This window comes from Trematomus bernacchii, unplaced genomic scaffold (assembly GCF_902827165.1).
Source record: "Trematomus bernacchii unplaced genomic scaffold, fTreBer1.1, whole genome shotgun sequence".
Lineage (NCBI taxonomy): Eukaryota > Metazoa > Chordata > Actinopteri > Perciformes > Nototheniidae > Trematomus > Trematomus bernacchii.
In genome coordinates, this window is record NW_022987614.1 from 1,883,214 (window position 1) to 1,910,783 (window position 27,570).

The 27,570-nt window shown below is 39.2% G+C and overlaps 1 protein-coding gene across 2 annotated transcripts in view; it reads right to left on the minus strand.

The window, feature by feature from the left end:
• LOC117483729 (extended synaptotagmin-2-like) overlaps positions 1-27,570 on the minus strand; it is a 56,289-nt gene that overhangs the window by 15,000 nt on the left and 13,719 nt on the right. For both annotated transcript variants that reach the window (XM_034132077.1, XM_034132076.1), the window contains exons 3-14: positions 24,018-24,059; positions 20,854-20,988; positions 19,486-19,562; positions 18,813-18,885; positions 14,745-14,834; positions 10,376-10,431; positions 7,311-7,431; positions 6,098-6,274; positions 4,118-4,203; positions 3,314-3,362; positions 2,602-2,691; positions 1,926-2,021 (exon numbers count right to left, since the gene is read on the minus strand). In XM_034132077.1, coding sequence (XP_033987968.1) covers positions 1,926-2,021; positions 2,602-2,691; positions 3,314-3,362; positions 4,118-4,203; positions 6,098-6,274; positions 7,311-7,431; positions 10,376-10,431; positions 14,745-14,834; positions 18,813-18,885; positions 19,486-19,562; positions 20,854-20,988; positions 24,018-24,059 — 1,092 coding nt within the window. The remainder of the gene's footprint in view (positions 1-1,925; positions 2,022-2,601; positions 2,692-3,313; positions 3,363-4,117; positions 4,204-6,097; positions 6,275-7,310; positions 7,432-10,375; positions 10,432-14,744; positions 14,835-18,812; positions 18,886-19,485; positions 19,563-20,853; positions 20,989-24,017; positions 24,060-27,570) is intronic.

Consider the following 27,570-nt stretch of genomic DNA (forward strand, 5'->3'; position numbering starts at 1 on the left):
TCAGTGATCAAACCCACTCACAAATAACGTCCTATAGAGAGAAGCCGTGTTCTCGCAAAACACGAGGCCCGCCGCCCGCCTCTCTTTTAAGTATCCCGAACCCAAGTTCCCCTCGAAGACGCTCTTCAGAGATGAGGAAGAGGAAGAGGAGGAAGAAGAAGGGGCTGAAAAGAGGAAGGTAAGCCTGCACTACGGAGGTTAAAGCTAACAAATAAAAGGTATTTCAATCAGGAAATACTGCGTGATAGAATTGTGAACAGCTACAGCTACATACTGCCAGATGAAATAATAATAATAATGTTTTATTTTAGGCAAATCCATTTCAAGAGGTTTATTTCAAATGTGGTTTTACGTTATAATAATATTTAATAAAAAAGACTACATTTTTTGACATAATGAGTATATATTTTTTACCGTTTTATACAATTTCTATTATTTTATTTAGGAAACAAATGTAGACTTACTTGACTGATAGAACTGCTGCACCAGTACTAGTTCATACATGAGTAAAATATTCAATGTATTATGTTATTTTATCAAACAGAAGAATATTTAGCATTGAAGCAAATATTGATTTTAGCATATTTAAAAAAATAAATAAATGGGATTTTTAACTTTCATTCGGTTTGATTTGTAAAGATATCTGAATAAAGCACTATGACAACATTAATCACTATTATTTGGTAGGCTTTAGCTTATTCTATGGTATATTTGAGAGGAAATGGAGTGAAGAACAGAAAATAAGTTCAGAAAAGAAAATGAGTGAAAGACTGAAGTAGAAACTGGATCCAACGAGATAAAACTGGATTTGTAAAACTCTTCATCTGTTCCCAACAATGTGTGTTTTAAAACTCCTTCAGCATCTCATGGTTGGGAAATCAGGAAATACTCATTAAGAGTATTCAACCACACAGCAACAAAGACAGCAACCTACAGCAATAATTTAAAAAAATGATGTAAAAATACATCAACAGTGTTACGGAGAGTCTCGTAAAAACTAAATAACACAAAATAAGCAGAGAAATCAACATGTTAAGTTAAAAAGTTCAGAAAGAGTCAGATTTATAACAGACAGGGCACAACAGTTCCTATATCTTAAAAACAAGTTGCTTTCCAAAACACAATCAACAACAAACCCCCTTTTTCTCTCCTTAGCCGCTTTCACACCAAGTACTTTGCGGTACTTAGTTCCCGGTACTTAGTCCCCCCAAACTCTTTAGTCCCTGTAACTGTCCTAGCAGATCGCGTTCACACCGGAATAAGTTCCCTGAGGGAGGATTACGCAAATGAAGCCGCTGACATCACTTCTTCTTCTTCTGCTTTGGGTTTACTGGCAGACCGCAAACAACTTCACGGCGTATACTGCCACCCGAAGTCCCGGAGTCCCCCGGAGTTGGGGAAGGCTTCAGTAGAAGCTGCTGGGACTCCCAGCAGCTTCTACTGAAGCCTTCCGAGTAAATCGCCAGAAGCGCCGACACCTCCTCATCTCCACTGCTCCCATGTTTTCTTTTGTGTTGCCATAAGTTAGTCTCTCTCCGTTGGTGCGCTGGGCTAATGCTAATGCTAATAATGCTAATGCCAGCAAATAAAATGGCGGCTTCACAAAACCTTTTGGTGTTTTACGGGGCGTGGTTTGCAATTCGCCCAGACAATCAGAAATTGTTAGTGTGGCCGACACACCCACGAACCATTTCCTCCCCAGGAAAGTACCCCCTCTCTAGCAGGAACTATCTGGGGGTGAAAAGGTTCGCGTGAACTAGGGACTAGTTCCAGATCTTTTTGGTGTGAAACCAAATCTCCCCCCCCCCTATCGGCCTAGTTCTTGGGAAAAGTACTCCGGTGTGAAAGCGCCTCTTGACTTGAGGGTTAAAACTGGAAATCATTAGCCCAGGTGCATGCTGGGAAGTTGGATCAGACTGACTTACCGGCAGATTTCTTGCTGAATCCAGGAAGACGACGAGCAACGCCGACGAGAGGCCGTCGTTCGCCTGATTGCGATCAGCTTTAATGCTCGTTAGCGCCTGAGAGGAAGAGGAAGAGACACTGGTTAGTTTTTGGGGGTAAATGTATCCTGCAAAGCCTCATTGGAAGAGCTTACATGTGCATGGTTTTATTGTTGGGAAAATACTGAATGTACTCTTCCTCTTCCTATGGAGATAGACATATGTTCAGAAAAAGTCAGAATTTTGAGAAAAAAAGTCAGGATTTTGAAATTTTGAGAAAAAAGTCAGAATTTTGAGATTTTGAGTAAAAAAAATTAGATTTTGAGTAAAAATACAGAATTTTGAGAAAAAGTCAGAATTTTGAGAAAAAGTCAGAATTTTGAGATTTTGAAAAAAAGTCAGAATTTGGAGATTTTAGAAAATAATCTGGATTTTCAGAAAAAAATCAACATTTTGAGAAAAAAACTCAGTATTTTGTACATGACAGGATGTATGATTACCTACAAGAACCGGTATTCCTCCATCTTCTAAGTAAATATATAAGCAAAAAAGTAAATTCTACTTGCTTCTACTAATTGTGTTAAGTTAAGTATAATTATAAAGTTAATTAGGTTTAATATTAATAATTTAAATGAGTTTTCCTCATTAAATGAAGTACCTGGTCCAGTTTCTCCGGTGAGGGCAGCAGAGATAACCACTCCAGTTTCAGGTGAATCTTCCCTGTCGCCACGTCTTCTATCACAAACCACTGCAGACACAGAAAAAAGGTCTTATTGTTAATATCAGAATACTTTTTATACACAATGTCCACCCTTCTTGCATTCAATTATATCTCATAAATAACAATATATGGATTTTAGAAGTGAAGGCAATATTTTTACAGATCAAAACAACTGTTCTTGCTACTCTTCACCACAAATTATTTTAATGACACTTTTTAAAATGATGGTTATAACATTAAAACATCCTCCAAAAAAAAAATGTTGATAATCTCCTTTATCAGATGATGTTATATAAGAAGCCGACAATCTTTGGTCATCATACCTCTTTATTGTTTGTTTTACTCTCTTTATTAAACACTTTGTTGAATCGCAATGAGTCAAGTTTAGTCTCTCTAGCGTCTCAATTCATCGGGAGTGTCGTCACTATTATGCATCATGGCTAACAGGAGGGAACAACTGAATTTAACTTGCAAAAACTCTACTTTTATCAACATAAAATGCAATACTAATGGGTTTTCCACACAGGGTTTGAGTGACAGGTAACCTCTTGTACGTGTAAAGAAAGTAAATGACAGTAATGAGCACAGAGGAGCAAATATTTCACTAAAAGTCTCCTATTTAAATTTGAGAGTAAAATCTGCAGATTACCTCGTCCACCTTCTGCTCCTTCTGCAGCTCGGCCACGTCGATCATCAGACTGAAAAACAAAACACACCGAACTTTCTATAAGTGCCGACTCATCACACACACTCTCAAAGACACAATCACACACAGTCGTATGCTCATAATATCAATACATTTAGCACACACACACACACACACACACACACACACACACACACACACACACACACACACACACACACACACACACACACACACACACACACACACACACACACACACACACACACACACACACACACACACACACACACACACACACACACACACACACACACACACACACACACACACACACACACACACACACACACACACACACACACACACACACACACACACACACACACACACACACACACACACACACACACACACACACACACACACACACACACACACACACACACACACTAAACCCCAGTAAGAGTCGCTGTGAGGCAGCTTCAGGTTAATGGAGTGTGAAATCCTATTAGTGTGACGAATATGATTAGTATAAGACGAGAGAAAAACACAATGATACTCTAGAAACTATTATCATTATTATTTCCTCTCTGCTGCACACATTAGAGTCGTGTCAGCACTTTTAAATCTTGCCTTAATTCATGCAAAGTATTTAAATATCATAACGTTTTCAGAGACAGAATATATAAGGCTTGTGTTTTGAGTTTAACAAAGATCAGAGGTTATAAAGAGAGAGAAACAGAGCAGGGGGAAAGAGAGGGGTTTCACTTTCCAATACGTTTTTTAATAAGTTTGAACATTTACCTCCCGAGGAAGTCGTCTTTATCCGTGTCTTCATCGAACAGCTCGAGCTCCAGCATGTTTGGTCCAGCGTGTTCGTACATCAAGGCCTGAAAATACAAATAAAACTCCATTTAAAACGGACAATTATGGACAATACTTAGGCTGTATAACCTGGATTGTTTCTGTAGATCCATAGGAATGATCTGGAGCATTAATAATGTCTTTATAAATATTAATACACATATTTATTATTTAGTCTTGTTCTCGAGTGAGGGAACAATGGAGCGTGAGATGGGCCGGAGAATCGGAGCAGCGGGAGCGGTACTGCAGTCGCTTTACCGCACCGTTGTGACGAACAGAGAGCTGAGCCAGAAGGCAAAGCTCTCTGTCTACCGGGCCATTTCCGTTCCTACCCTCACCTATGGTCATGAAGGATGGGTCATGACCGAAAGAACGAGATCGCGGATACAAGCGGCCGAGATGGGTTTCCTCCGCAGGGTGGCTGGCGTCTCCCTTAGGGATAAGGTGAGAAGTTCAGTCATCTGGGAGGGACTCGGAGTTGAACCGCTCCTCCTTCGCGTCGAAATGAGCCCGTTGAGGTGGTTCGGGCACCTAGTAAGGATGCCACCTGGGCGCCTCTCTAGGGAGGTGTTCCAGGCACGTCCAGCTGGGAGGAGAGCGAGGGGTAGACCTAGGACCAGGTGGAGGGATTATATCTCTTCGCTGGCCCAGGAGCGCCTTGGGACCCCGCAGTCAGAGCTGGTTGATGTGGCCAGGGAAAGGAACGTTTGGGGCTCTCTGCTGGAACTGATACCTCCACGACCCGACCACGGATAAGCGGGAGAAGATGGATGGATGAATATTTATTATTGTTAAATACTGTCGTACAATGTGCTCTTTTTTACTTTCACTTCTTATGTTTATATACTGTAAATATATATTTATTTTCAATTAAATTTTTTCCTTGTATTCTATTTTTAAATTACAAAAAATGACCCAAAGATGAATAAAATACATATTTAAATCAAATACCTATTTATACCCAACACTACACAATAGCTTAAGCATGTTATACCTGTCTTATTCCATTTCATATTGTTTTAATTACAGTAGTAATTTCTTGTCTTTTTGATGATAGTTTGCACTATGGCTTTTAATGTTTTAATTGCCTTGTGCTGTAAAAATAGACTCGTCTTGCCTCAACAACAAAGTATAACGTCATTTCCCCCCCCCCCATTTTAACTCTAATAGAGCGGTGCAGGGATGACGTATTTACCCGGAAGTAAGCTGCTGGTTCCCTCGACAAAAAAGCAACGGGATTTCTCCATAAGATTTTGAAAAATAGCTGGAAATAAGATCTGTGGAAAACGAACCTGTTTGATAAATGCACGTTTTGTTCAGCCGGATAATCTCCTCATGTCTACCCTACTTTTATAATGTTCTAATCTTAAATCTAGTCGCCAGAAGCAAAATGCTAACGTTATGCTATAAAGGAACTACAGGCGAGTACAGCAGCACGACTTCAACGTCACGCCAACTTAAGATCCATATTCAAACACACAGATTCTAAATGGTACGAGTTGAAGCGTTTGTTTGAACAGTTAGCAGGAGGCAGGTACTTGCTTTCAAGCAGAACAGAAACAAACTTAGCGGGAGTGTTCACGTGTTCGGCGTAATGACGTACAACGGCCTCCAGGACTTCTGTAGTCCTATTCAGCCACTTGGTAACAACCATCGTTTTTCAGACACGTCAACTCTTCAGAAACCACCAGTGAGGTCACTGCTGATGGATTTAATGTCGTAGAACAAAACGTGATCCGTCTCTTCAATGTGTCTCAACCACAGACCTTAGTTCCAGATAGTTTCCAAAACCCTATGGAGAGATCCCATTGGCTCTGAGACGAGGGAACAGGAAGTGGTGAAAATAATGCTGACTCACTTCCTGGTTTTAGGACGCGTCACTGCACCACTCTACAGTACGGATCCTCTGTCAGACTTTACCTCATACACTTCGTTCCACTTGGGGTTGACGGTCTCGTGGATGACTTTGCTTTGGAAGAGCTGCGTTCCCACCTTGATGACACCGTACGGGTCGGACTTCCCTTTGATCAGCCCGCCCAAAAACTTGTCTTTACCCAGCAGTTCCTGCGCCTCGATGAAGTGGATCCTCAGCACGCCCTGAGGATTAGAGAATCAAAAGCTTTATTGGCAATTGCACAATGGTTACAGAGGAGTTGTTGGCAATCCAAATCTGAAGTTCGAGGCGCCTCCAAATCAACAAGAATACTTCATATTAAAAGAACAGTGCAAGAAAATAGTGCAAGTGACACAATGGTAGTAGTAAAATGCAGGAATAAGTACACATTTTTTGTAATTTAGCAGTTTTTCTGCTTGCTTCTTGAGACAGGATGAGCAATTCACTCAAAAAATAGGAAGTTTGATACATTTGGTTTAGTTTATTTTGATTTTTCGACCCATATGCGAACATTTAAATGTAAATACACAGAATACAGATAACAGAAGATGATATAAAACAACCAATTGTTTTGTGAAATAATTCTCTGCCAATTAACAGATTCATTAATTTACTTATTGTCTGAAAACTATGACACTGTAAAATGTCTGTTGTGAGTGTGTGTGTGTGTGTGTGTGTGTGTGTGAGTCAAACTTAAATGTGCCTAAATGTATTGATATGATGAGCATACGACAGTGTGAGTGAGAGTGTGTGTGTGTGTGTATGTGTGTGTGTGTGTGTGAGAGTGTGTGTGTGTGTATGAGAGTGTGCGTTTGTGTCAAACTTAAATGTGCCTAAATGTATTGATATTATGAGCATACGACTGTGTGAGTGAGTGAGTGAGTGAGTGTGTGAGTGTGTGTGTGAGAGAGTGTGTGAGTGAGTGAGTGAGTGAGTGAGTGTGTGTTTGTGTCAAACTTAAATGTGCCTAAATGTATTGATATTATGAGCATACGACTGTGTGTGAGTGAGTGAGTGAGTGAGTGAGTGAGTGAGTGAGTGAGTGTGTGAGTGAGTGAGTGAGTGAGTGTGAGTGTGAGTGAGTGAGTGAGTGTGAGTGAGTGAGTGAGTGAGTGAGTGTGAGTGAGTGAGTGAGTGAGTGTGAGTGAGTGTGAGTGAGTGAGTGAGTGTGAGTGAGTGAGTGAGTGTGAGTGAGTGAGTGAGTGAGTGTGAGTGAGTGTGAGTGAGTGAGTGTGTTACCTGGGGAATGGGGAAGCGGAGCTGGGCCAGCTGGGCCTCTCCCACCAGAGGAATGGTGATCCGGTTGGGAAGAACGAGGAAGCTGTAGATGACGTCCTGGATGATGTTATCACACAAACCACTGAGAGAGGAAGAGGAGGAGGAGGAGGAGGAGGAGGAGGAGGAGGAGGAGGAGGAGGAGGAGGAGGAGGAGGAGGAGGAGGAGCACAATTATAAAGAGTAACAAGATATTTAAAACAAAACAAAAATGATTAATTCAAAGTTCAAAGTACTTTTTCATAAAGGGCAGAAATTGCAGTTTTTTTGGGACTCAAATATATTGAGATTTCCAGTTTATTTTTTACATTTCAAAGAAGTGCATTTCTTTGGGTTCGAGACAGACAAGATATAAGATTAAGAAACCAAAATGTTCCAAAATGTTCTGATATTTTAAAGACAAAACGAAAGTTAATGACTTTTATCAAATGTATTTTCACTTCAAACCATGTTTTAAATCCACAGGTTTTGTGATGTTTTATACTTTCACTTGAAATACTGCAATATTTTGTGATTTTATTTAATGTGATTTTACTAACATGTGCTTGTCTCTCTGTTGTAACAATGTACAATTCCCCGTTGTGGATATAATAAAGAATATCTGTTTTCATATGTAAGTATGCATTGATGTTAACCCTAATTTCCTCTAGAGGGCAGCAGCATCGTGTATTAAAACACAGCTGCTCTGCCTCACTACTGTAATAAATCCCCCCTGAAAGAGCTGATCCTGGGTCTGTGTATCAGACTCTAAAGTTGATCTCAGTTAATTCCTGGTCTGCTGACTCACTAAACACATCAGGATTTCCTGCTGCATCAGAACGAAAAACGCAAATCCTCACTGAGGAAATAATGAGGGCTCTCACAGGAAGGGAGGGAGAGAGAGAGGAGGGTGGGGCAAGGGCAGGGCTTCAGCAGACACAGACACAGACACACACACACACACACACACACACACACAGACACACACTGGTGATTTCACACAAACTCGTCAAACAAGGAAAGCTACATTTCACAGGGCGGAGTCTTTTGGAAACCGCAGTGTTTCTCTGCTGAAAACAAACAGTGAATCAGCAGGATACAGCAACAGGTCAACACAGAGGAAACCAGCTAGCAGTGTGTTAGCAGCACTCTGTGTTATTATAGGATGTCTCCTGTTGCATGTACAACAATATGGGGAAAAGTCAGGTTTAAAAAATACACACTGTTGTTATTAGCCGAGCTAGCTTCTTGGCTAAATAATTGGCAAAAGAGTGATGGATGATGATGTATTTTTGTAGGCCGACATGGAAGTTAGCATCTCCCTGACAAAAAGCTTGGGATTATTCCATTGGCTTTTGGAATATAGCAGAAAATAAGATCTGTTGCAAATGAATGATTCGATACTCAGCAGGATTATTTTAAAATCAATTCATGGTTTTAGAAGTAAAAAGCTAAAGGAACTACAGCACGGTCACATGACTTCACGTCACCACCGCTAAGCTAATGGTGGCTAAAGTTGGCCTATAAAGGAACTACAGCATGGTCACATGACTTCACGTCACCACCGCTAAGCTAAAGGTGGCTAATGTTGGGCTATAAAGGAACTACAGCATGGTCACATGACTTCACGTCACCACTGCTAAGCTAAAGGTGGCTAATGTTGGGCTATAAAGGAACTACAGCATGGTCACATGACTTCACGTCACCACTGCTAAGCTAAAGGTGGCTAATGTTGGGCTATAAAGGAACTACATCACGGTCACATGACTTCATGTCACCACCGCTAAGCTAAAGGTGGCTAATGTTGGGCTATAAAGGAACTACAGCATGGTCACATGACTTCACGTCACCACCGCTAAGCTAAAGGTGGCTAATGTTGGGCTATAAAGGAACTACAGCATGGTCACATGACTTCACGTCACCACTGCTAAGCTAAAGGTGGCTAATGTTGGGCTATAAAGGAACTACAGCATGGTCACATGACTTCACGTCACCACTGCTAAGCTAAAGGTGGCTAATGTTGGGCTATAAAGGAACTCCATCACGGTCACATGACTTCATGTCACCACCGCTAAGCTAAAGGCGGCTAATGTTGGGCTATAAATGAACTACATCACGGTCACATGACTTCATGTCACCACCGCTAAGCTAAAGGTGGCTAATGTTGGGCTATAAATGAACTACAGCACGGTCACATGACTTCACGTCACCACCGCTAAGCTAAAGCCGGCTAATGTTGGGCTATAAAGGAACTACAGCACGGTCACATGACTTCATGTCACCACCGCTAAGCTAAAGGCGGCTAATGTTGGTCGTGATGACGTTTAGTCGTCTCATTTAGACACTTGATAGCAACCACCGTTTTTAAAATTCAGCAGTGGGGTATTTACTGATGTATTTGATGTCGTCTGGAATTGCATAATCTATCCGACATCACAACTCAGTCTGCGGCGGCTCCACTTTTATAATCACGTTACTATAAATAGTAAATACCGATACTTAGTGGGGAAATCCATTCTGTGATCCGCTGGTAAACGTAATATAATTTCAGCAGCAGTAAGAGAGTGGGTCCACTGGGAACGTCTCTTCAAAGCACCAGCTTTATTCTGTCAGGAAAGATTTTCTCTTCTACACGCTGCAAAAAATACTAAAGAGTGTGTGTGCACCTTTGTTCTTTACAACAAAGTAAACTGAGTAATTCAAGGTAAAATCAATGGATGCAGCGACCAGCAAATGACACACAGACATGCAAATGGTTATACACTTTCAAAAGGATGCACACACACACACCATGTATACATCACTTCAGGGGACATTACATTGACTTTCATGCATTTCCTGGAGACTTGTCCTAACCTTAACCATAACCAACACATGCCTAACCCTTAACCTTAACCTAACCCTAACCAAGTCTTCACCCTAAAATTAATGATTCCCCTTATGGGGACCTCCATTATGTCCCCATAAGGAAGGCGAGTCCCCACACGTGACTGTGTAAACAGATTTAGGTCCCCACAAGTATAGTAATACACACACACACACACACACACCTGACACCAGGAATATCCAGCATGTTTGTGAGTCCCGACCAATTGATGTCCAGCAACTGAAAAAGAGAAGAAATATGATTAAGATTTTGATAATAGATGAAGAAAAAAGGAAAATAAGTAAATACATAAAGTGTTTAACATGTATATTACATGACCTCTCTCATTGTTAAACATATTAATGGAAATCACAATTACATAAACACACTTTTAGACTTTTGTTTTGACACCAGATGAGTCTTTAATGTGACGATCAAATAGGTTTATTAAGAAGTTGCAGAAAAATTATTCACAAATGTTTAAGGTTTCTGGTGACTATTTTTGAGATTTTTTTGTAGGAAAGAAACATCACATTTGCATATTTGAGGATTTGTATGAATCATTTCACTACCTATCAAATGGTGGATTTTCCCCTGATAGCAACTTAGGTTTTAAAGTATTCATAACACATTTAATGGCCTGTAATATTTTTGTTTGTGTGTGCAATATTCTGTTAAGTAAAATAGTTACATTTACAGTATTTCAATTATAAAACGTCAGGATTTAATATGGACAATTAATCTAATCGCATCAATCAGATAAAAAAAAGCTTAATATATTCCAACATAATTATAAGGAACTATTTTTAAATCTACTTCAATAAATAAATAAATACAACAACTCTCAGCTGCAGCAGAAACATTAAGAAAAGTGATTTTAAGTTTTAGCTTTTGAACTAAATCTCAATGATTTTTCTTCTACATATTCTCAGCTCCTCAGTGCCGGCACCATGACTCTGCAGATCCGACTGTAACTCAATCGACCCGTTAATCAATAGAGCTGATTGGGTTAGCTCTCAAACAAACAGGAAGTCTGTGCTGAGGTACTTTGTAAATGACATTGCATAAACAAATTAACAGCTATTAGATACAACAGTGGATAAGGAGAAGTCAAAATAAGAAAAGTGTTTCTTATCAAACGAAAGTTAGGTCTCCTTATATTACTTGAAATAGATGGAGGTGATATGGATTCCTTTTTTTAGCAACACACACTTTGCAGGAAAGTGGGAAAGACTTGCAGTAAGAAGACTGGAAAAAAAACCAAATTGAAAAACCCAGTAAACACAGAAAACGTAACCTGTCTGTATAAAATAAGGTTCCAGATGTTGTTAAAGTAATATATCCTAACATTTCAGGAGAGAAATGTCAGAATTCTGCGATTTTCTGAAGAAAATTGGAATTATTTGTTTCTCAGAATTCTCATTTTAATCTCAAATCTCCAAAATAATCTTCACATAGTTTTTAAACTGACTAATAAAAAAGGTATTATAGTTGAATGTAATTTCTCCCATTGTTCCAGGTGTTGTAATCTTCATCACACCAACTGTAAGGTCCATATCACCAGACTCATGTTGGGAATCTTAAAATAACAGCAGGCACCATGAGAGGAGCGCGGGCCTCGTGCCAGCTGTCAGGGTTAGCATATATGTGAACTTAAGGTGGAATGGCACGCGTCTCTCTGTGTGTGTGTGTGTGTGTGTGTGTGTGTGTGTGTGTGTGTGTGTGTGTGTGTGTGTGTGTGTGTGTGTGTGTCTGTGTGTCTGTGTGTGTGTGTAAGGGTTAGGCATGTGTTGGTTATGGTTAGGGTTAGGATAAGTCTCCAGGAAATACATGTAAGTCAATGTAATGTCCCCTGAAGTGATGTAAACATGGTGTGTGTGTGTGTGTGTGTGTGTGTGTGTGTGTGTGTGTTACAGATTAAGAGTGACTGCAATGTTGAATGAAAAAGGGTTTTGAAAGAGGCTTAAATTGTGAAGTACTGGGAGCAGTTGTACAGCTGATGAGGAAAAGTGACGCATGAAACTGCAGAAATGAAGACAGCTTCCCAAAGATCCCTTCATTCAGATCCTTAGAAGTAAAAGTACTAGTACAACACTGTAGAAATACTCTATTAGAAGGAAGTACTGTGTTGCAAAAGGTATTTAGGTAAGTGGGATCATATGTACTTATAGTTTATGGAGTAAGAATACTCATTTATTAGACAAGTTATCAAAAATAAACAAAAACTTAAAATAATTTCAGAAGCTGACAATGTGAAATAAATGACAAAAAAACAAACTAAATTGCATCCAATAGTGTGCTGTTAGTTCATACATTATTTAGGGTACTTAAAAATGTGTTAATCCACATCAAAACATCCTGTTTTTTAGTGGTACAATATTTCCCTTCTTAGAATGGTAGTGTGTGTGCGTGTGCGTGTGCGTGTGCGTGTGCGTGTGCGTGTGCGTGTGCGTGTGCGTGTGCGTGTGTGTGTGTGTGTGTGTGCGTGTGTCTTTCTGTGGCCTAGTTAGCGCTCTAGATGTAGACCACGGTTACCCACAATGCCGTTCTGCCACGCTGGCACAGGAAGACAAAGAAAGCAGCGCGGGGGATTTATCAGAACAACTCATATCGGAAAAAACGATGACTCAAAAATGTCACCTTAAATAATAATCTTCTTGTAGAGAAATAATAACCCTCTCTCTTTGTTAACGTGTGCTTTATCCTAAGACCTGTGCACAGACGTCTACTCGGGCCATATGCAAATGACAGATCAAAATATAGAATATGCTAATTTTCTGAGGAGAGGAAACTATTTCACATGTCTGTTTAAAGATCTTGATGGTACACACACACACACACACACACACACATACACATACACACACACACACACACACACACATACACATACACACATACACACAGAGACGCGTGCCATGTATATGGGAACCGGTTAGGGCTGCAACATTCATTGAAATGGAATCAAAATGGCGATCTGGGCTAGTGCAATATTCAAATGTTTGTGAATTAACTGCATAGATATCCCAGTCTACAAATCGTATTCTACAGACTTTATAAAATATCTTTGTTCAATACAGATCCTCTTAAACAAGTGAGAATAATGATGCAAAAAATGACCATAAGGACCTAAGGACTGCAGATGGAAATGAGCTACTAGCTAAACATCTGGCATAATTCATGTCTTCTCTTTGCTGAGATTAATGTATCTGTATGCATGGTCCTTGTTGAAATAAATACATAATACATCAATCCCTCCAATGGCAAAACCAGTCAAGATAATAATCGCAAAGTAGTTTCGTGCATAACCGTGTAATCGTGCAGCCCTAGTGTTCCCGTATCAAAGGCTGCATCTGGAAGACGTGCAGAATCAGAGGAAGGAAGAGAGCAGTGAGCGAGGAATGCACTGATAAAGAAGACCAGAGAAAAGAGGTCAAAGATACTCACTGGTGCAACCATTTTTAACGTACATGAAAAGTTTGAAACTGTGTACTCTTCCCTAACTGATTCATCATTGTTAAACTGAATTAGAACACAGATTTACTAAAGTCAACCATGATGACTAACATGTTTTTTTTGTTGTTTTAGTTTTTTGTGCTGTGGTTTCAACCATAGTCTTTTTTTACTACAGTGTTCTTAAAATAGTTCTCTATCTGTGTTCTTTGATAAGTCAAATTCCTCGTACGTCTCAACCTACCTGGTAATAAACCTGTTTCTGATTCTGATATGTTTGTCTATCATTTTAAATGTTTTTGTACCATTAATCTTGTCTTATTCTGTAGGGGGGAGGGGGGGGGGGGGGTTAAAACAAAAAATGGACAACCTGCACACCTGTTTTTTTGTCTTTAAAGGTCACCTATCATGCTATTTTTAGGCAATAGCATAGGTCTCAGATATATACAAATATATTAAAAAACATGTCTATGAAGTGTTTTGCTCAAAATACCAAACAGATCACCCATTCTAGCCATGCCTCATATCCCTCTATTTCACTTCCTGTTTCAAAAGTGCTGATTTGGGGCATAAAGCTTTAAAAAAAAAAAAGGGGGTCTGAGCTCATGCGGGACCCGGCAGCTACTGTCTAAACTAAATACTGCGGTGATGAAACGCCATATCATGGATTATCAAGGATTATTTCTGAAACAGTATGGAGCTCAAAGGCTTTCTCTCTTGCCGGTTATACCACAAGGTGAGTTCCTTTTTATTTCCTGCTTCTTCACACACATGCTCTCCAGTACAGGTTAGCTCTGAGTGTTAGCGATGCTAATGGAAACACCGACCATATTACGTCCAAAACAGTCGGGCATTGTTTCTGATAGCAACGTTTCTGATAGGGCCGTGGGTCCACATTTCCGATATTACGTCATATCGGACGCAAATCTGTATCAGCTCCGTTGTAGCCCCGTTTTTAGAGATTTGGGTACGGAGGAAAAGAGAGAGGGTTTTATTTTCTGATGCTGCGTGAGTTCCCAGGGACACATATTTATGTATAAAAGACATCACAAAGTGCATTTTGCATGATAGGTCCCCTTTAAGACTAAAAAGATACTCACTGGTTTCTTGAGGAAGAAGACGGACAGCGCTCCGATCAGAGGCATGTCTCCCAGCAGAGGCTCCATCACCACTCTCAGCGTCCCATGGAGCTGCAGAGGACATAATACAACACATTATGAATTAGTCAGTTAGTCCTTAGTGATGTTTAATATCTCACTGAAACGTATTTATGTTCATTGTCTTTTTAAAAAGTCCCATAACATATCATGTAAGGCCATTTATCATCTTTTTCTAAGCTGCTATTCCTTATGTAGGTTCGGAGGCAGGACACACACACACACAGCACACACAACACACACACACACACACACACACACACACACACACACACACACACACACACACACACACACACACACACACACACACAGACACACACAACACATCACACACACACACACACACACACAGCACACAGACACCACAACACACACACACACACACACACCACACGACACACACCACACACACACCACACACACACACTACACAATCACACACAACAGCACACACACATCACACACACCACACACACACAACACACACACAACACACTACACACACACATCACACACACACAACACAACACACCCACACACACACACACAACACACAACACACACACACACACACACACAACACACACACACACACACCACACACACACACAACACACACACACACACACACACCACACACACACACACACACAACACACACACACACACACACACACACACACACACCCTCTGTGGGAATAATAAAAGGTATTCTGATTCTGAAGTAACATCAGTGAATGTTTTCCACTTGAAGACGTCTCTGTCAGTGACTCAGAGCTCAGATATGCAGCCTGCCCGTCTGCAGCACCAAATTTGGTCGTAACTCACTGTGAGTAATCAAATACCAACATTAAGATCATCAAAATGGGCGCAGTGGAGAGATTTAAGATAGCCTTTCATTTTGTTTATACACACCAACCTCCTTCCTGAAGGTTTATAAATCATGGGCAGGAGATTGTGTGTGTCAGGATGCATTTTAACCCGAGGTAGAAGAAATTAGATTAGGAAAAGTAGTAATATTAAAATGTAAGAAAAATAAAATAAATGCATAAATAAAAACATAATAATAAATACTTTAAAATAATAAAATACATGAATAAATAGATAATAAAAATAAATACAATAAATTAAATTAATTAAATTAATTAATATTAAGTAAATAGAGTAAAACAAATGTGAAGTAAAGGTATCATTAAATTGAACTTAGTACAATAAAAATAATAAAATGAAGGACATTGGAGATCGTTTCAGCGGCAGAAAATCTTAAATAAGGCAAGATAAATAAAATGTCTAAACAAAACGAGGGGAGTAAGTTCATATCTACTAATAAAAGCTATATATTTAACTACATGAGAAAGCTTATTTTCATATCCTGCTAAAATTAATATAAATAAGTGAATGTTGTTCATTATAGTCCACCATGGTTTTAACAGAAGAAGCAGTCCTGTTCTGGAGTAAGTGGCGTGAGAAAGTCTCAGAAAGTGACTCATCATTCAAGCTCAGCTGTAACTACTTATTTCTTCAGCAGTCTCTAAAAGCCGACACACTGCAGCTGTACAGTTTAAAAGCAAATATTGACTGCGCTGACTTTCTCTGATCTCTGAACAGCAAATATGGCCTGATGCAGCGGAGAGGATAACAGCTCCTTTATCAGGCCTGTGTCAACACATTATGTAAAAGTGTTTCTGCAGAAGGCAAGAGGTCACACAGGGGTCAAAGAAAATGAGAGCTGCTGTCGATGATAACATCTGTCTGAAAGAACTGATCAGATTTAGAGTTAAGAAGAGGGGATGATGAGCTTTCTAATGATATCTGTGTTGCTTTCCTTCTCAAATCATCAAGGAAAATATGTCACATACCTAGGGATGGGTACCGAGCCCCGGTATTAAACGGGCCCCGGGGCTGAATTATTAAAGACCGTGGTACCGTTAAGCCCCGACGTTATCGGTCTTTTTATCGGTACTGGAGACATTTAAAAAATATCTCATATGTATTATTGCTACATAAACATTATATTACATTATATATTATGATTATTTAGTATTTTCCATCTTTCCAATCCAGACGAGAGATCTCTCTCTCTCGTCTGTGTGCGAGGGGTCGGGGCAGTTTATACACACGCAGCTGCTCTTTGAGCACCGGGAAAAGCGCTATATAAATAACATGTATTATATTACTACTTAGGGGTGCAACAACTAATCGACTTAATCGATTAAAATCGATGACCAAATTAGTTGCCAACTACTTCAGTCGGCGATTCGTTGGTGACGTCATCACGTGTGTTTTATGCGCCGTTAAGCTCCAACGTTATCAGTGTTTTTATCGGTACTGGAGACATTTAAAACATATATGTCATATGTATTATTGCTACAGAAACATTATATCGCAGTCTTAGTGTCGCCAACTAGTTTCTAACATGCGTCTATGAATATGATGTATTTTCGATCTCTCCAATCCAGACGAGAGATCTCTCTCTCTCCCCCGTCTGTGTGCGAGGGGGCGGGGCAGTTTACACACGCGGCTGCTACATGCATGCAACACACACACACACACACACACACACACACGAGATGGGGGAGAGAACGCGCTCCAAGGTGTGGTTAAACTTTGCCCGTCTCGATGTGGACAATGCTCGTTACCAAAAGAGGAATAAGAGTTGAGCATGTCAGGGCGGTAACACGAGCAATTTGTTTAAACATTTAGCAAAAGTGCACCACATCCAGACGGGGTTGATGATTAGAGGTAACTGAGTTATTTATTTTGTCAGCTATTCTGGCATCAGATTATTTAATACGATTTGTTAAAACATTGTTGTTTCTTTTGATGTGAAATATTATTTATTTAATTTAAATAAAAAGCAATGTTAGTTTTGTTCACAATTTGTTTAGTTAGTTTACCTTATTTTGTTCTCTAAAAGAACCGATACAAGTACCGTTAAAGGACCGGATCGATAAAAGTAGTAGTACCGTTAAAACCTTAATGATACCCATCCTTTCACATAACATGGTACATCACAGGCTACTGTACTTAGGAAAAGGACATCAGATTTTAATTTAAGTGGGGGATCCTGGGTTAACTCAAAAGCAGATTTTGAGTTGTACACACTGCTTAAAGAGGAGATTATGAGCGTTTTAATGATATCTGAGTCTGAGTTGCTTTTTCTTCTCAAACCATCAAGGAAAATATGTCACATAACATGATGACTGTTACTGAGCCTTGATTATGAGGAAAAGGACATTTTACGTGGGGTAATCTGGGTTAATGTATGAATTTATTCAGGGTTTTTGTTTGTTTTAATGGCTGGATTGTTGTTATTTTAACTCTTGTATACAGCTGAAACGAGCTGTACAGTATCAGGCAACTTAGAATTGATAATTGGATAATTGTCTTTATATGGAAAACCAGTCTGAATGTCTGTCAATTTTTTGTACCTATTTATCCTCATAACTAAATATGCATGTGCAGTTCAAGTTTAAATGCATGCAAACTGAATTACTTTGAGTATTAATTTACTAGTTTTATTTATTCTATTGTATATATATATATATATATATATATATATATATATATATATATATATATATATATATATACATACAATTATTCCACAAATTCAAATCTGACTACGGCTGCAACCAATACATATTTTCAATATCACGTAATCAGTTGATTGTTCCTCTGATTTATTGATTGTTCATTTAAAATAGTTTAAAAAAAAGTCAATTACAAGTGCAGGGATCCTAATTGTTGATGTATGTGTTGCTTGTCTAACAAACAACAACCCTAAAGACAAAAATATTACATTTAAAATGATTAAAAACAGGAAAAAAGTGAATTATTTCTCTTATTTTGATGATCGTCTAATAGTTTGAACACTTGAAGTGACCTACCTCTTCTTAGTGAGACCATTTGTATTCTACGTCACCCTGGCTAACAAACCTACATCATGACATGGCATTGAGAATGTTAATAGCACTTCACATGATATATCCCCCGCTGCAGTCCTACCTGAATACTCTTGATTCCCGCTCTGCAGTAGTACTTCTTGATGTCCACGTCTATCTCTGTATTCCCCACAAAACTGGAAAGATTACAAATAGATTAAATGATGGTAATTGTGAAGTAAGGAAGAAGGAAATAGAAATGTGTTGTACATTCATGTCTTAAAGGTTTGCATTTGTTCTCGACAAACGGAAGCAGAGACAATTTAATTTTTAAATTAAAATGAGTGTTTTTCTACGGAAGAGGATTCAAAAGGAGGAAAAATTCTCACCAAAAGTGAAGATTTATTTAGATTAAAGTGGGAATTATGACTATTTTCTCAGAAGAAATCACATGACCCTAATCCTCTTCCGTATTCATCTTTAACTTCAGTGTCAAAATACCCTAAGCAAAGACCAAAACCAAGGAAATATCTATACAAAGTTTCCTTTTTTCAACTAAAAAATGTCCTAAAACAGCTTAATTTTCAACAATTTGTCATTTGACAGGAGTAAAAAGTGCATTTGAGACTACATTGTATTTGCACTACTTTGCTGCTTGTAGCCACCGTTGTTATTTTTCTTATCATGGGGATTGCTGACAATTGGTAAAATATTGAATATCAGAAGCCTTATCGTTCACAAAATAAAATGTATTTGGGTTAAAGTGTGTGAGAGTGTGAGAGGTGAAGTGTGTGTACCTGATCTGCAGATCCATGATGATCTGCCTCTTGTCCACATTCTCTGTGTAAACCTTCACCCCGTTCACTCTCAGCGGCTGCAGAAACACAGATAAAAACGTCTCAAAGTGAGGAAATCTCAAAGAAAATACCGGTTTATTACCTCTAGTCTGAAATGTTTGAGTAAACAATGGTTTAGTATGTGGTTCAACCGAGAGGAACTTTAACATTTTGTTCTAAGACATCAAATACATCAGTAAATACCACACTAGTTCATTTAAAAACAGCGGTTGCTAACAAGAGTCTAAATGAGACGACTAAACGCCATCACGTCCAACATTACCCGCCTTTAGCTTAGCGGTGGTGCTGTAGTTCCTTTATAGCCCAACATTAGCCACCTTTAGCTTAGCAGTGGTGACGTGAAGTCATGTGACTGTGCTGTAGTTCCTTTATAGCCCAACATTAGCCGCCTTTAGCTTAGCAGTGGTGACGTGAAGTCATGTGACCGTGCTGTAGTTCCTTTATAGCCCAACATTAGCCGCCTTTAGCTTAGCGGTGGTGACGTGAAATAATGCGACCGTGCTGTAGTTCCTTTATAGCCCAACATTAGCCGCCTTTAGCTTAGCGGTGGTGACGTGAAGTCATGTGACTGTGCTGTAGTTCCTTTATAGCCCAACATTAGCCACCTTTAGCTTAGCGGTGGTGACGTGAAGTCATGTGACCGTGCTGTAGTTCCTTTATAGCCCAACATTAGCCACCTTTAGCTTAGCAGTGGTGACGTGATGTCATGTGACCGTGCTGTAGTTCCTTTATAGCCCAACATTAGCCACCTTTAGCTTAGCAGTGGTGACGTGAAGTCATGTGACCGTGCTGTAGTTCCTTTATAGCCCAACATTAGCCGCCTTTAGCTTAGCGGTGGTGACGTGAAGTCATGTGACCGTGCTGTAGTTCCTTTATAGCCCAACATTAGCCACCTTTAGCTTAGCAGTGGTGACGTGAAGTCATGTGACCGTGCTGTAGTTCCTTTATAGCCCAACATTAGCCACCTTTAGCTTAGCGGTGGTAACGTGAAGTCATGTGACCATGCTGTAGTTCCTTTATAGCCCAACATTAGCCGCCTTTAGCTTAGCGGTGGTGACGTGAAGTCATGTGACCGTGCTGTAGTTCCTTGATAGCACAACATTTACTTCTTACGTCATAAAGTGGTGTTAATATCTGGAGATTATCTTGCTGAACAAAGCTCGTAAATATCATAAATGTGTGTTTGCCACAGAGATTATTTTCTGCAATAATCCAAAATGACAAATCTCATTGACTTTTTGTAAAGGAAGCCCTTGAGATGCTAACAGCCTCTCTATTATATTGTGTCAGACTTTGTCTCAGTGTCACCTTGTCGCCCATGTCGATCTTGGTGAAGCAGAAGGAGCTGAGGTGAGGGTTTGCGGCCTGCACTGCCGGCTCGATGGTCTCTCTGAACAGCTTGTCCACAAACTGGGAGATGAACGGCCACATCTGCTTCACCGTCTGAAGAAGAAAGAGAGAGGAAGAAAGAATTAGACGGATAATTCACCTCTAAACCCAACATGGTGGATGCACAGCTGGAGCTAAGACATGTTGTAGATGTCACATCCTTGGTGTCATTGTCAGTGTTTATAAAACCATTTTTCAACACCATTTGTTTTTCTACACGCTTCATTTAGGGTCTGAGCAATATGGAGAATAATCACAATTTCAGATGAAACACCTCAATATCGATATTGTAAGGTTGAATATTGGGGCTTTCACAACATATTTGAGTAGAATTATGATAATTAATCACAAGTTATTTAAAGATATTAGCTTAGCAGATAAAGGCAAATAATAGAACAACTAAAACTGTCGGTTAAGTTTAGAAAATGAAAATCACTTTTTTTCAGTTTTATGTCACGATATTAATATGTTTTATTCATTTATTGCCCAGGCTTAACTTCAACCCAAGTAAGAATTCCTTTGTTTTCTTTTAAAGGGTTCCCATTATGCGTTTATTTCCCTTTCCTGTAGTGTGTTATGTGTAGGAGGCGTGTGGCGCAGTGGACTAGTGCGTTAGTGTTTGGATCAGGGGGTCACAGGTTCAAACCCCACTGCAGTCAGCATGTCGTTGAGACACTTCAACCCAAATTGCTCCTGTGGGGGATTGTCCACAGTATTGAGTATGTTAGTTGCTTTGGATAAAAGCGTCTAACAAGTGACATGTAATGTATGTTTTGGTGCATGTAAATGGTGTGCAAAGGCTAAAATCCCAAAGTATGTTGCAAATATAGGAATGGGGTTCGAATGAGAAACAGTAAATAGACAAGTCTGGACACATGTAGATGGACTTGTGGAATAGTAACCGATGTAAAATCACTACAAACTTTCTCACACACACACTATCTTTTGCAGTTTTATAGTAATATAATGGGAGTTAGTCATGTATCTGTTACCGCAGCCATGGCCACATTTGATCTCAAAGACATCCTCTGCTGCTCAGTGACCTCGAAAAACTTTTGAGGAATTCTTACAGTCGAGACAACGGGAATGTGTGAGAGCAGGAATGTTCTCAGAGCCGATCGTCACCTGACTTGATGTCTTTGAGGAGTGGCTCTCAGCTGTTCAGGAAAAAAGGGACTGAATATCTGACTGAACACGAGCATTGTTTGTGGTTTTGTTTTGGTGCTTTAGTCCTGGAGGAAACCTTATTCCTTTAAATGTCAAATGTCTTCCCAAAAAAGGACAACTTGCAAATAAATTGTTATTAAATATAATTGTTATAACTTTGTTTATAGGGGTGTTGCAGTTAGGAGTATTAATAATATGTTTCTATAATACAAATATGATAATATTGTGTTGACTGTGTAATTCAGCATTAATATATAAATACTACAAAGTACACAACACTGTATTTATTGTCATTTAAATACTACATATTGTCATTTTTATAAATATTTGTATTCGATTGTATTTGATTGAATATTGAACATATGTATTGTTATTTGTATGTAAATATTGTTCTCTTACTATATCTTTTATTAGACATTTTACCTTATTTTCTTATGTTTATATACATATATGTATTCCATTGTATTTTATTTCACATTCTTAGTTGAAATTCCCATGTTTTTATAAATATCTTTATCCCATTTCATTCTTAAATGGAGCAACTGTCAAGAAACCCAATTCACCCCGAGATAAACAAAGTATTCTGATTTAGATTGATTGTGTATTTGTTGTTTTATCACTTTCTATTGATCTTTTTGCCCACTTTAGTGCATGTATTGTGAGACTCTCTCTCCGCCAGCTACACACACATTTCGATTGTAATTCATTTGCAAAAAATAAGCCGATTTAACAAATTACCAGACTAATAATCAGGCTTTAAATCCCTCACGTTCAACTTCAGTAGATAAGCAGTAAGAAGGGAAGAGGAGTCCTCACCTCCACGCAGAAAAACACTTTGCTTTAGAGGAGCATACATATTTAATTATTGCCCCTTAAAATCAGACTCTCTGTGTTTGTAAACAACCGTAAACCTGAAGAGCACTTTGTCCGATTTGGATCATCAGCACCCATTAGCTTCTGACTGGAAGTGCACCTGGACATTTACACTAAGTGCTTCTTTATTACTCCCTTTCCTCTCAATTCAAATAGCTTTTTTAGCATAATGACATGCAGTATTTCTAAAGCATTGTACAAATAATGACATATAGAAATATAGCTTGAATAAAAACTGAATTAAAGTGTTTGTTTTACAAGAAACACAACCTTTTTTTGACCTTGAACTAAGTCATTCAAGTCACCCAGCCTCGTTTCCAAACCCCATTATGTGATAAAAGCGGAAAAGAACAACAGTTATCATATAGGTGACTTCTTGATTATTGTGCAGGATATAATATATATATATATATATATATAGATATATTACATATAGATATATTACATATAAAGTAAAGAGATATGGTGTAAATTGACCTGACACACTGTCCTGCTTTTCTTAATTTCCCACATTACGGTTTTACTCACTTTTACATTTTCAGTTTTAATGATGTCTCGATTCCTACTGCAGAATTTTTGAATAAATGGTTCCCAGACAGGTTTGAATTTAGGGCAATATGTGAGGAAGTGCAGCTCTCTCTCTTCGGGGAATGTTAGATCTGGTTCAGGGTCTAGCAGAGCTCCAGATTGAGAGCCTATTTATATACCTATGTGCTAGCTAACAGGCTAACAGGCTAACAGGGCCGAATGTAGAGCAAACCAGTGGGCGAGAGCAGAGAGAGAGAGTGAGAGTGTTTGTGTGTGTGTGCCGTGTGTGTGCCGTGTGTGTGTGTGTGTGTGTGTGTGTGCCGTGTGTGTGTGTGTGTCTTTCTGTGGCCGAGTTAGCATATATGTGAACTTAAGGTGGAATGGCATGCGTGTTTTAAAACATATCACTGACATTATGAAGCGGACGTGTCTGTGAACAAGTACAGTGAGAGAGAAGCAGTGTGTGTGTGTGTGTGTGAGTGTGTGTGTGTGTGTGTGTGTGTGTGTGTGTGTACCTTATTCAGCCATTCCACTCTCTCCACATCTGGATAATGGACCTGGAAAAGAGACAGGAAGGAAAGAGTTCAAACTACGATTTAAATTCACACAGACGACATAATGTTTAGGTCAAATATTCTGTCGATTTCTTTCACATCTGTTTCCTGGTTTTCCCATTGATTCACGTCGGGCAGTAATGACAAGTTTAGGTGCTGCAGTGTTCAACACTGTGGGCTGTCTATGTTTAAACTGTGAAGGTTATTCAAGGTTGGATCAAGTGAAGCTGTGCCAGATGTGGCCGGCACCTGAACTAATTACAGACTAGTGCATCTGCTGCAGAGTAAAAACAGAGCAGATGAGTTGGAAAACACGAGTAAACGGAGGAAAGAGTGACTAACGGGTGCAATAAAACAAGCAGCTGCAGAGGAACAATGTCCTCTATTAGGTTTGAGACAATACTGGGGATATAACACTAAATATAAAGTATGAGGAAACAAATAAGACTGAGGAAGAACAACAATGTGTTTAAAAAATGTGCTTTTTTTACGCAAGGAAACTGAGTCATTTCCGTGTTCCTGAAATGTATTAAAATATGCGCATATTTAAATGAGATTATGGCTAATTTGCATATTTAAACATGCGATTTCAGAAAACGTGTAATACAAAGAACAATTGTCTTAATGAAAGTAATTAACTGGAGATATCTCTAGCTGATATCTTTAAGTTAAAAAGAATTCCCTATTCACCTATAGTGTCTCGCCTTAACAATGCCACGTCATTTTTTTTGCAGAGTGAAGTCATTCAAGGCAACATCCTACATCGAGTAAGAGCGTCAAATACTGTGATGGATCTGGCACAAATAGTATCACCTGTACTACCATGCGTTTCCCTTTTTTTAGTATTTTTACACAATGTTTTTTTAAGTGTATAATCATCTGTTATATTGGTGTTTTAAAAAGAGTTGGAAACGGTTTTATTCAGACACCTAATCTATCATTTAGATACAAAGAAAAGTGAAGAGAAGAAGAAGAATGGCATTTTTTAAGACTTTCATTTCCGTCATTAAATCATTATTGGTACACAACAACGTCACCGGGCTTGATTTGTTTATCTATTATTCCCCGTTGGTTAGCAACAGTGCTAACCCTACCTTTCTTTTTCCAATTAGTTTCCTGTTTAGTCCAGCTTGTTAGCGACATTTGTGTGCACCTGACACGAAAACAGGAACCGGTTAGTATTTAAATCTGCACACATGTTGATGCTAAGCTTCCCATATCTGTTTCCAATCATCACAAATTGTTTATAATATGATTGAACTGTTTCTCAGAGATATATGTATCCATTTCTGCCCGTACTTTTGAACACACAGCTATATTTCCATGCGATCTAATGGCCCGAGGATATCATATAACAAATGGGAATGCTGAACGACGAAAGACATTTCCGGAAACACAGCCCCTCCCACACTTTAGGTTACACGTGTGTGTTTAAAAGAAGGACTCACACTCCAACTATGTCACAGCTGTTTGGAAATCCTATCCTCCCTTTGCAGACACACCCCCAAAGACAATGCATGTGTGTGTGAGAGAGAGAGAGGGGTGTGGACAGCATAGATAATTATGTTTAGAATTGCTGGAGTTGATTGTTTTAAACCGGCAAATGAAAGATGTTACAGCTATGCCGTGTCAATGCCTGTCGACTAAGAATCCAACTCAGCTTCCGACAACAAAAACAAACAGAAAACGTGCTCGATTAGCGTCTCTTCAAACTGCAGAAGGCGCCGAAAGGTGCAGAAACCGGAGAGCTTAGTGACGAGAGGGTTGCTCCGCGCTGACGTCTATATTTAGTTCTCAGGGAAAGCGAGAAAGAGATAAGAGAGGAATCGGTGGATGAAATCTGAGTCTATTGTGCTGAGGGTGCAAAGACATGACTAGATGTTAGATTAGGAGTCATTGTCGAGCCTTCAATAGCGATTATTTCGATGACTTCAACTCCTCCCTGCGTACCTTTGCTGATACATCTCACTGACACCCTAATGTGGATTCATGTCTAAGCAGATTTCTTACCTTTTAACAGGCAGAAACTAAACTAAACTCATATCATCAATTGTTAAACTCAGCAGGGACTCATTATAAAAGAAATATGTTTGTTTTCAATTCATTGTAGAGTTCGCAAAAGCGATTCGATAACTGGACCTCCTCCCTGCATACCTTTGCTTTCATGTTATTGATGTGCTATTTTAGATGACGTTCAGGCACAGCTTTGCCAATTAAATGGTAGAAAAACAACAAAACTTAGCAGGCATTATAAAGTAATATCCATAATGTGGAAGAAGACCTTATTTACGCTGAGCCGAGTAAAAGTCATTCTTCTTTTAATAATGATTCACCATAGAATAAAGTATTTGTACATAAGTACTACATGTTTGTTTGTTTGTTTGTCCTTACACCATGTGAAGCCGCCTGGGGTCTCTTGAAAGGCAATATAAAAATGTAATCTATTATTATTATGAATATTATAGTATTTGAGTAAACTTTATTACTTCCCAACACTGTCGGAGAATGACAAATATTCCTCTTGCTGCAGAACGCTGAATGGTGAACAGCAGCGTTTCCGCCAGGGGGGCGTCTTGCCGTCATTTGACGCCCTGAACCCAAACCGAGGGCGTCCAAAAAAAAAAAAATTCGAGAGAAGATCGAGTTTTTATCGCTTGAAATGACGAAAAGGAAAAAGGACAAGGACATCCCTCTGTTGGAGGGGCAAAGGAGTCTGGTGGGATTATTTTCGCCGCCAGCAAAGCGTGTTCCTGTGACGGAAAGTGCACTGCCGGCGAGCCTAAAAGAGCCGGAATTCCCATCACTAATACGTAAAGAGATAGTATCTATAACTTAAGGGACAGCTCAATTCAAAATTCCCCGGGAACACTGGCAAACAGCCCAAATGGGTTTTATTTTCTCCTAAGCTAGAGTATAACTGATATTAATTCAACCTTGTAACCAGGGACAGTTCATTATCTTCATACATCTAGTGTACCAAACATTTGATTTATCCTTTTGCATTATAAACATTAAATCCTTGGGTTTTTGAGTGTTGTCGTACACACTTGATTTGTGGGCGTGGTTAAATCTCAATTGGGTTGGAAAACAATAGACGCGGCCAGGTGGCATCCTTACCAGCTCTACTGGCTCCTTTCTACCCTCCTGGATGACTGTACTTCTTAACTTATCCCTAAGAGAGATGAGCCAGGGAAAGGAAACCCATATCGGCCCCTTGTATCCGTGATCTCGTTCTTTCTGTCATCATGACCCATCTTTCATGACCATATGTTAGGGTAGGAACGAAGTAGTTCAAGAATAAAGCAATATATTCAACATAGAACCCTCCTAAATCTTTCTAATTTGATTGTCTTTTCCTGGAACTAAAATGACTGCAGAACGAGGTGCTGTTGTGACATGCAGAGGAATAATGCAATCTTATTTTTTAAGCATTGACAACAGTCAATGTGGCTTGTCAGCGTAAAATACGAGCATACTCATTTACAGCAGGATTCTCTCCAAGAATTCTTGGCGA